Raw genomic sequence first — 9984 nt, 5'->3', positions numbered from 1 at the left:
GTGTTGTTTGAAACCAAATGAAAGCGAAGTGAAGCTGACTATGCTCTCAGAGTATAGTGTGGGGAACCCAACTGGGCAAACCAGCTCACACGTCACCAGAATTTCTGGAACGCTGAAGAAGAAACCAAATGGAATGTTTTCTTTTGAAACTGGATGCTCGCTTATAAAACCTTTATCTTCTCCAGTGTCACCAGAAACACCTTTCTTTCTTTCTTTATTTGGTGTTTAACGTCGTTTTCAACCACGAAGGTTATATCGCGACGGGGAAAGGAGGGGAGATGGGATAGAGCCACTTGTTAATTGTTTCTTGTTCACAAAAGCACTAATCACAAAATTGCTCCAGGGGCTTGCAACGTAGTACAATATATGACCTTACTGGGAGAATGCAAGTTTCCAGTATAAAGGACTTAACATTTCTGACATACTGCTTGACTAAAATCTTTACAAACATTGACTATATTCTATACAAGAAACACTTAACAAGGCTAAAAGGAGAAACAGAATCCGTTAGTCGCCTCTTACGACATGCTGGGGAGCATCGGGTAAATTCTTCCCCCTAACCCGCGGGGGGACCAGAAACACCTCCTGTTGACATTTTCTGGAAATTTTAAAGTGGAAGACCAAACATACGCTGAGCCTGATAGAATGTTGCGGGAATTCTGGGATCACAGGAAGAGAGCCACGCAAGAAAGAAAACCACATTGTTCAGCACTCTTCCTCTTTCCTCAGCTCTGGGTATTTTCATTTTCAAATGTAAACGGTGCATTATGAATCTTCACACAATTCATTTGAATGTTGAATTTAAAATTACAGTATGCTACACGTGGACAAACTGAATTTACACCCTGTGGCTTATTTTTCCAACAGATACTTTTCATCCTTTCAGACTTTTGCACCAGGATCCTCAGTCAAATTTAACAAAACAGTTATTCTACATGTACTTACAATAATATGAGTAACAAATTTTCTGCAACAGTTATTCTACATGTACTCACAATAATATGAGTAACAAATTTTCTGCAGAATTTTTCTATGACAATTGCCAACGATGACAGTATTTGATGTTACGACTGTGACCTGCAGTCATTTTGACAATATGTGATGTCCAGAATTTGAGACAAAGAGACAGAAGTTGCACATGTTGAACATACCTGATGAAAATCATTGGCAGGTGAAAATTAACCGATACATGTACTAACATTTTGTATTTTTGGACTCAGCATTGTCATTCCCATCAACTTGATAACTGCTGTGAAATGGTTTGGCAAGCACACACGCATGCTCATCCGCACACTCATTTGAACATGTTTTTCAAGCACGCACACACACACACACACACACACACACACTGTGACACACAGAGAGAATGTGCAAAGAATCATTTTATTTATGAAAACTCGATGACAACAAAAAGAGTTAACAAACAAATACAGAGAACAGAAATTGACACAGCTAACAATCTGACATCTACAATATTCCCAGTCGCTTCTCCATCAAGATGTGAGGCTCGCCTACCGTCTCAGCCAGGGATGGGTCTGAAATACAATGATCATTCCTTCTTGAGATGAATATATAATAGGGATCTTGCTAGCTTTAACAAAAAATGCATCAGGCTTATGCAACAACTGGGGAAAATGCATCAAGGAGACTTTTGCAAACATGTACACTCGAACCCCCCTTTTAAGACCCCAAAATAAAAGACTCCCTCCATTTTAAGACAATATTTTGTCAGATTTTCTGTTCATAACCTCTGTTAATTTACCTCCATTTTAAAGGTCCTTGTCTACATTTTTATACCGAAATCGCCATTTGACCATTAAAATGCAGAGTCTATTATCTACAAATATCAACAATACACCCCCTTTCGATCAGGAAAGACGAAGCCAGTGTAGCCGTTTGAAAATTCATTGTAGTATTCCAGCGTAGTACTCATAGTAGGATATCCTTATTTGGAAAATGCCAAGCGCAAAACTCCTCTCAAATCCTGTGCATTTCGTGCGTTTAAAAAAAAGCGTGGACAGCGCTCCAGTGTCAAACTGTTGCTGCACTTGTTTGGGCGTGGCTATAAGCACAGTGACATGAATTTGATTGGTCAGTATTTTTAGGCAAAGCACATGTTCTCAGGAAACAGAAAACAAAATATTGGAAGCGTGAGTCACGCTACCCAAAAATAAAATCTTTTTTTTACATATATTTTTTTTTCTATAACTTTTTTCCCCATGGTTCATTCATCATTTGACATAATTTTGTATCGAAATCTAATCATAAGATTATTGAAAAAAAGCAAAAATGTAGACAACCACCTTTAACCCTTTACCACCTGACCCAAAGTCAAGCTATCCTTATCTGATTCCTGGACGATTTGGAAAAATCACAGTTCAAGATCGGTTGATCGCATGTTGTTGATCTAACCATAGAGCTATAAGCACAGGTCCATGATCTAACGACCAAAGCAAACCGGAAGTACGTCACCGCGCCTCCACTTCGAAGTACTACATCCGTTTGATCGCGAAAGTGAAAGTGCGTGACAAGGTGTGTATCGGGCGGAATAGGGCGATTCAGGGAACGCATAAGGCACTTCCTCCGGGCGGAATCGGGCGATTCAGGTGGTAAAGGGTTAAGACTCTCTCCTTTTTAAGACCTGATTTTCTAAGATTTTTGGAGGTCGTAAAAAGGGGCTTCCAATGTACATGTAGGAACAACCTTTTGTAAAAGGCTGGTTTTCATTGCCAGATATGCAATCATCACAATACGGCAGCTGCGTAATTGACATGTCGGAAAGCAAATGACATGTACTGTTGAGCTGGCTAAGAAGTGAAGGTCAGAAATTGCAGCAAATTCACAGGTTTTATTGTGCAAGGGAAGTAATTACGCTCACCCCCAAAAATAAATACACATGGAAGATGAATGAGTATTGTCCCTTGGTACACCAGTCAAACGAATCCCACCACAAAGCACAGAACATTATGCCCTGAGAAATTTGCAGAGAGGAATTTTTTGTGTGCAAAGGCTGCACAGAATGCAGCAAATAACTACCCTTTAATAAACTGAGTGAAAAATGTAAAAGTAAAATGCATCCACATGTGAGCATAGCACTGAAAGATTGCTCGATGAATCTTACCATTCAAGATGTCTTCGAAGCCAATCATCTCGTCTCGACCGGTGAGTGTGTCAAGCAGGATGTTGGAGCTGGGCAGGCATGGCAATCTCTGCATCTGATGAAAAAACATGAAATAGTGAATGATTAGTTAACGTTCAACCCTGACACACACAAACACACTCTGCCTCTCTCTCACACACATTCTCTTTTTTCTCTCAGTCTCTGACACCCACCCACCCACACACTAACCCTGAACCAAGCTTCCTGGATCATGTACAGTGGAACCCCCCTTTTACGACCTTCAACAATCTGAGAAAATTATGTCTTAAAAGGGAGGGAGTCCTCTCTTTCTTTATTTGGTGTTTAACGTCGTTTTCAACCACGAAGGTTATATCGCGACGAGGGAAAGGGGGAGATGGGATAGGGGGGAGATGGGATAGAGCCACTTGTTAAGTGTTTCTTGTTCACAAAAGCACTAATCAAAAAACTGCTCCAGGGGCTTGCAACGTAGTACAATATATGACCTTACTGGGAGAATGCAAGTTTCCAGTACAAAGGACTAAACATTTCTTACATACTGCTTGACTAAAATCTTTACAAACATTGACTATATTCTATACAAGAACCACTTAACAAGGGTTAAAGGAGAAACAGAATCCGTTAGTCGCCTCATACGACATGCGGGGTGCAGAGAAATAAGGATGTGGAAAAGAAGACTTTTGGTAAGTGAAATAAAGGTGATGGATCCAGTCAGGTAGAAATAAGACAACAAGAAAAGAATTGGAAAACTGCAGGGAATAGTAGGGAGAGTTTTCTTGGAAGGAAATATAGGTGAAAGGACTGGTAAGGCAGAAATAAGACAAAAGAAGAGAAGAAACAGAACCGTTAGTCGCCTCTTACGACATGCTGGGTAGCATCGGGTAAATTCTTTCTAGTCCCAACCAATATGGGACTCCCCCTAACCCGCGGGGGGTGAGGGAGTCCTAAAATGGAGGTAAATTTACAGAGGCTATGAACAGAAAGTCTGAGAAAACAGGGTCTTAAAAAGGAGGGGTTCTCCACTGTACCAGCCTCAGATTTACAAAGGCATATGCATCTTTAAGACATTTTGAGCTTTATAAGTTGCAAGTTAAAGTTTGTTATCAGCCACCACAAGAGCTTTCTACTGACCACATGTAGAAATGAAATTATCACACTGCCATAAGAATAAACAATGACAGAATTTAATCTGCACAGCTGTAAGGATGCACACGGTTTACAACCTGTATGGATTTTGTAAGTTAATGATGTGCATCCCTAGTTGGACTGCATGCCATGGGTGATGCAAAATACTCTTCAAAAATATTGGGAAACGTTCATTCCTATTCACTGATTTAGATGGAATAAACTTTGGATTACCCATACTTAGCATGTTCTACCCTCTTTGATGTCTATATACATAATGAGAAAGATTGTCTTTTGACACACAGTCTGTTTTATCACGAAAACAATTTTTCCACAGAAATCCTTTTGTTTGACTTATCAGGAGAAAACTGAATGAACAAGAGTATAGCAACGTGATGCATGCTTTGATAAAAGTCTGGAAAAGTGACAATCTTACCCATGGCAGTGGTGCACTTCAAAATGGAGAAGTATCAGCCACCCAAAAAATGTAGAACTGCAAGCTTAAGTTCTCACTTTATGTGTCGAGCACAATTTAAAAATTGTCCTGACTATTTTAAAACATTTATATTAGACTATGTTCGGAAAAAACCCAGTTGGGTTTGTTTGGGTTTTGAAAGAGTAAATACTCCTACTTTTAGTGAGTCAAACTTTCCAACGGTACATTATTGGCCAGGTACTTTGCGATGAGTGTCTCTGAAACGCTCAGAAAAGGAGTATGTGTAGAAAGCTTGCATCACTAAAAGCAAGAGTATTCACTCTTTCACAACCCAAACAAACCCAACAGAGTTATTTCCTTAGTCAGACCTGTGCACACTCAAAACGCTCATCAGTAGTAAACAAACCAAATTTCAGTAGTTTTTAAAATGTTTGAGTTGTAAGCTGTAACGACAGTTCAAGACATAATTCTGCTCACAAAGCACACAAACCTCTTCACTATCTGAATCTCGCACTTTTTTTTTCTTTTCCATGTTTCACTTCAATCACAAGTTGCCACGCAGATGCTGGACGAACTAAGTCTAAGAACAAAGACTCAATGCTGAGAACACGCGCGCTTCCGGTAAATCGGCAAACGTCTTTTCAGCACAACGGCCAACTAATTGGTCAAAACATCTTAAAACAGAAAAAAAGTACAACAAAATATTTTGGGAGTAAAACATCGGAATTTCGGAATTTTAATAAAATATCCGTAGCACCGTATTCTGCATATAAAAATCGGAGAAATTACGGAGAAACCGTAGATGTGCACAGGTCTGCTTAGTTGGTCTATTTACTACTACAAGCTGCAGCTTACTTTCTGTGCAAAGTGCTGCTCCATGTGGAGACGCATGGGGGCGTGAATTCCCTGAGTGTTCTTCAGCATCACTGTGTCCATCTTCTGCTGGTGCGACAGCCACTGAAATCATATCAACATTGCAACGAGGATAAAATAGGATAAGATTTCATATAGTCCTGTGAAGTTACCCTCATGGAAACTTGGGCTGCTTTCTCACTGGGGAAAGCGAGCTGCCACACAGTATACAGTGCTACCCATTTTTTTGTGTATTTTTTCTGCATGCGTGTTTCCAAGCCCTGAGACTTTCGCTGTGAACTTGGGTTCTTTATCGTGCGCATGCGTGCACATGGAGGTGTTCGGCCACCGAGGAGTTGACTGCACAAAGTTGACTCTGGGAAATAAATCCTTCGTCAAACGTGGACATCAAACACACGCCCATAGCGACAACTGGTTTTGAAGCCAGCGCCACTACCAACTGATTTATTTGAAAAGTACTGGCAGGGTATGGCTAAAGAGTCGGTCTTCGGTCAATGACAGAACCACATTTTTGAAGATCAACTGGTCTGTGGATAGCCCATTGTGTGGCAGATTTGCATTCCATTACACTAGTCGTAGCCGCATCGATTTTAATGGCCGAACTGCCAGTAGAACAGAAACTACTAACGCCGTAAGAAGTAGGTGGGCAGCAGACAACAATTCTTCTGATCACATGACTTTATCAACCAAATAATACAGCGCAAAGTTTTTTCTTTTTCGCCTTCAACGCATAGTAACCGTAACCTGTCTGGTGTTACTCACCAACTGACATGATTCCTCGTCATCCCACTCCCATTTTCTAGTTAAAATTTAACCTTTGTTGGAAAATGTTCTCTCTGTCTCAAGACAAGTCACAACCAAGTGATGATCCAGAAATTCTATTGTAGCATTATACAAAATGACTGAGAAACTGTCAAAACTAAATGTGTTTGCTCGGGGGACTACTCATCCAACTGAACATCCTAAAATCGATGATCACAAATCTGACTGTGTTGATGATTTTGAGTCAAGGCATGTAAACACACAAACTCCCACACACAAACAAGCAAACAGAGAATTTAACAATAACATAGACATTCAATTACACACTCATAATTACTCTTGACTCATGTTAGTTGTAACTCACGTTCTTCTCAGAAAATTCTAATGGATGAGAGGAGACAAGCCCTTGTGCTGCATGTGTTCTGTTGAACCTGTAAGAACAAAATCCAGATTATAAGCGTGTTCAATGTTTTGATCACTAACAAAAAAGAGTAATTTGGGCACCACAACCATATAAAAAGGCTGCACTGAATGCTCTTGAACTAATGCAGAAGAAATGAGCCAAGCATGGGACTATCAATATAAATTAAAACAGAAAATAAAAGAACAATTGTACACAGCAGTAAGGTTATACAATATAACTTACAAAGCCTTTGTAACTAATAGAATAAAAAAAAACCCCACTTTATTTGATCAAATTGATGGTCTGTTCACAATACATATTTCTCAAGGCTGATACAGTGATACTGATACTAGGACCAGCTTCATTTTTGAAGTCAAAAGCCACAGTGTCTAATAATGATACTAACCCCCCTGCAAAATTAAGTAGAAGTGCAATGCCAAGGTACTGCATACCCCCAGCGAAAGACAAATCCGCTCTGTCTCACACACACGTACACACTCCAAGTCCCACACACACCCTGACACACAAATCTCATACACACAAAACACACTCATACGCACATAGGCAGATGGACACACACACACCCTTGCAAACACACACACTCAGTAACTCACATAAACTTCATACACCAAAAACACACACTCATACGCACATAATTATAGACAGATGGACACGCACACCAGCTTCACGGGGATAATACTATGGGCGGGGATGTAGCTCAGTCAGAAGCGCGCTGGATTTGTATCCAGTTGGCCGCTGTCAGCGTGGGTTCGTCCCCACGTTCGGCGAGAGATTTATTTCTCAGCGTCAACTTTGTGTGCAGACTCTCCTCGGTGTCCGAACACCCCCGTGTGTACACGCAAGCACAAGACCAAGTGCGCACGAAAAAGATCCTGTAATCCATGTCAGAGTTCGGTGGGTTATAGAAACACGAAAATACCCAGCATGCTTCCTCCGAAAGCGGCGTATGGCTGCCTAAATGGCGGGGTAAAAACGGTCATACACGTAAAAGCCATGGGAGTTTCAGCCCATGAACGAACAAACAAACAAACAGGGATAATACCAATAATAGAGTTGATTAGGAGCTTTTGTCATACTTATACTTCTGGAAATGATTACAAACATTACTAAAAGAAGAGGTGCCTCTGTGTTTACCCATGAAGCATAACATCTGGAGCTCCATATGGACCCTTTGGAACATTCAGGGTCTTTGTGCCTTCCGGCTGGGGACGCAGCGATGGATATCCAAAACTCTAGAGAATAAAAAGAACATCAATTGTCATGTTATAATAATGCAGTTTAAATCATAGATGGAAATACACTGTCAAAGTATTCAAACCCACGATTTGTACTTCTAAAGTTCTACTTGAGTGCTGACTTTAGGAAAGTTCTATTGAATTTGAAGTGAGCCATAGACATAAAATTTAACTTGCCGAAATGGACGCCAATTTGAATCAAATAAATTCTTTCCATGTGTGTTATGAATTAATTAAATAAGGCAAGCTAATAAACCCTGCCTGTGTAGAGTATGAACATGTAATGATGTATGCAGGGTGACATTATCTCTGACACCAGTCAAGCAAAGATGGCCAAATCCACCAGAGGTGAGAAAAAATCCGCTGGGCTAGTAGAAATAGCCTGGCAGCTCGCCCAACGGCCAGTGAAAATTCTGGTCAAATGCAAAACGTTTGATTGTACGTACTATCGAGTTTTAAAGTCATATAAACACTGTAGATGCAGGGACTTCTGTTGTCTGCAAAATCACCACCATGTAATGCTATCAAACTATCATCAGTTATGGCACATATGACAGGTGTTGAAAATGGCTTCAACCTATCCTAGTCTCTGTATTTCTCTCCCCTCTATATAAAAGTTGTCAAAAGAAGGAGGTATAAAATCAAATTCAGAGTAAAACGTTACTTTCAATGAATCATGACAGGCAAAATTGAAAAGAGCAGAGAAGACATTCTTGTCTCCCCGGGCATTTTAAAAGAAACACAATATAATTCTGACTGTCGTTTAAACTACTAATGACCCTGCATTATAAATATCACGTACAAGAGAACTATCTTTTCTTCGTATGCAATATTAGGTCGATAATAAGTTCGTAACAGCAGAAAACAATCTTCGACTCACCATGTTGATTTGAGAACTTCCGCTCATGCGCAGTGAATGGCTGAAAGTATGACGTCAAAGAGGAATTCCATTTCCTTTGCTGTTCTTTTAGCCGCCCTAACTACAGTAAATGAGCGATGTAAACAATGATAGATTGTTTTCTCTTGGCTTTTTAAAAACAATTAGTTAGTCTCACATGATTACGCAGGTACTGCGAAAGACGGAGTAGCTTGAATTAGCGGAGACAAGTAACTTTTTAACCGGCCGAGTTTTCTGAGCTTTTGTTAGATTGATAGAACAGCCAATGTGTCCAAAGTGGGTCAAACTGGCAGGCAAGGCACGGGGGATGCCCGTCCTAGTGACTCCGAACAGACGTCGGTGCGAGTGAAAGGAAAAGGTTGGGTGAGGTTTCTCGCCTCTCGTGCTTGTGTTATGGGTCTTACTTCTCTTCTGCTCTCAACGTTTCTACTGCACCATGATTAGTTAGAAGTTTGGGCAAGTTTTATACTTTGTTTTTAGGATTCACCTGGCAAGTGTTCGTAGCCAGAAAACTTGTGAAATTTGTTGACATTCCGTGGAAAGTTCCGCCGACATCACAGTGTGTGCACCAATGGATTCCGAAAGGACTAAAGTTTTGGTGGCTGTGTGGAGTTTGAGCGTTGTGTTGTTACTGCGCCTTCCTCCTGTCAGGACTGCAGCTGTGGCAGGTAAGAACTCGCGACACGATCCTATCACTTTCTTTTGTTTCTAGTCTACACCAGGACAAGGTGTGCTTGCCTCACATGTGTTCTGTTCCGTGTTCGGTTGACACGCACGTTTAAATTTGGAGCACAGTGTAAGCAACTTCCCAAGCTTGAAAGTAAAGTCGTAAAGACCACCTGTGGGTAAACGCAGTGTTGAATGTGCTATACTGTAGGTGTTGATGGTTTTGGTTTTAGACTTTTGTCCTAATTGTGGTGCCCCAGATGTTTTCATTGATGCACGTTTCTCAAACTCTTTGGATAGGGTGTGTGTACAAATAATGGTTATGCAACAATGAAGAGGTTCAGCTTAGAAAATGCGTAGCTGCCTGTTCAGTAGATCAAATGAGATTCAGTTCATCTGCACAGTGTACAGTTTTCTATTAAACTT

The 9984-nt window shown here is 40.6% G+C and overlaps 2 protein-coding genes across 2 annotated transcripts in view; one reads left to right on the top strand and one right to left on the bottom strand.

Moving 5' to 3' along the window:
• Positions 1 to 1364: 1364 nt before the first annotated feature.
• Positions 1365 to 8928, bottom strand: LOC138968814 (proteasome maturation protein-like). The gene is made up of 6 exons (XM_070341463.1): positions 8875 to 8928; positions 7894 to 7991; positions 6700 to 6766; positions 5556 to 5657; positions 3122 to 3215; positions 1365 to 1535 (listed from the first exon to the last, which is right to left on the bottom strand). The coding sequence occupies exons 1-6, from the start codon at positions 8899 to 8901 to the stop codon at positions 1468 to 1470; spliced, it is 456 nt and encodes a 151-aa protein (XP_070197564.1). The 5' UTR covers positions 8902 to 8928; the 3' UTR covers positions 1365 to 1467.
• Positions 8929 to 9243: 315 nt separating this feature from the next.
• LOC138968805 (vascular endothelial growth factor receptor 1-like) overlaps positions 9244 to 9984 on the top strand; it is a 121978-nt gene continuing 121237 nt past the window's right edge. The window contains exon 1 of the mRNA XM_070341449.1: positions 9244 to 9560. Coding sequence (XP_070197550.1) covers positions 9464 to 9560 — 97 coding nt within the window. The 5' untranslated portion in view covers positions 9244 to 9463. The remainder of the gene's footprint in view (positions 9561 to 9984) is intronic.

This window comes from Littorina saxatilis, linkage group LG6, assembly GCF_037325665.1.
Source record: "Littorina saxatilis isolate snail1 linkage group LG6, US_GU_Lsax_2.0, whole genome shotgun sequence".
Classification (NCBI taxonomy): Eukaryota; Metazoa; Mollusca; class Gastropoda; order Littorinimorpha; family Littorinidae; genus Littorina; species Littorina saxatilis.
The sequence above is the reverse complement of the archived record's forward strand: the minus strand, read 5'-3'. Positions and strand labels throughout refer to the sequence as shown.

Coding starts and splice junctions, on each gene's coding strand:
- LOC138968814 (XM_070341463.1), bottom strand. CDS start 8,901: ATGAGCGGAAGTTCTCAAATCAACATG. Junction 7,992..8,874: donor GAAGTTCTCAAATCAACATG/GTGAGTCGAAGA, acceptor TTTATTCTCTAG/AGTTTTGGATATCCATCGCT. Junction 3,216..5,555: donor AGCAGCACTTTGCACAGAAA/GTAAGCTGCAGC, acceptor TTTTTTCATCAG/ATGCAGAGATTGCCATGCCT.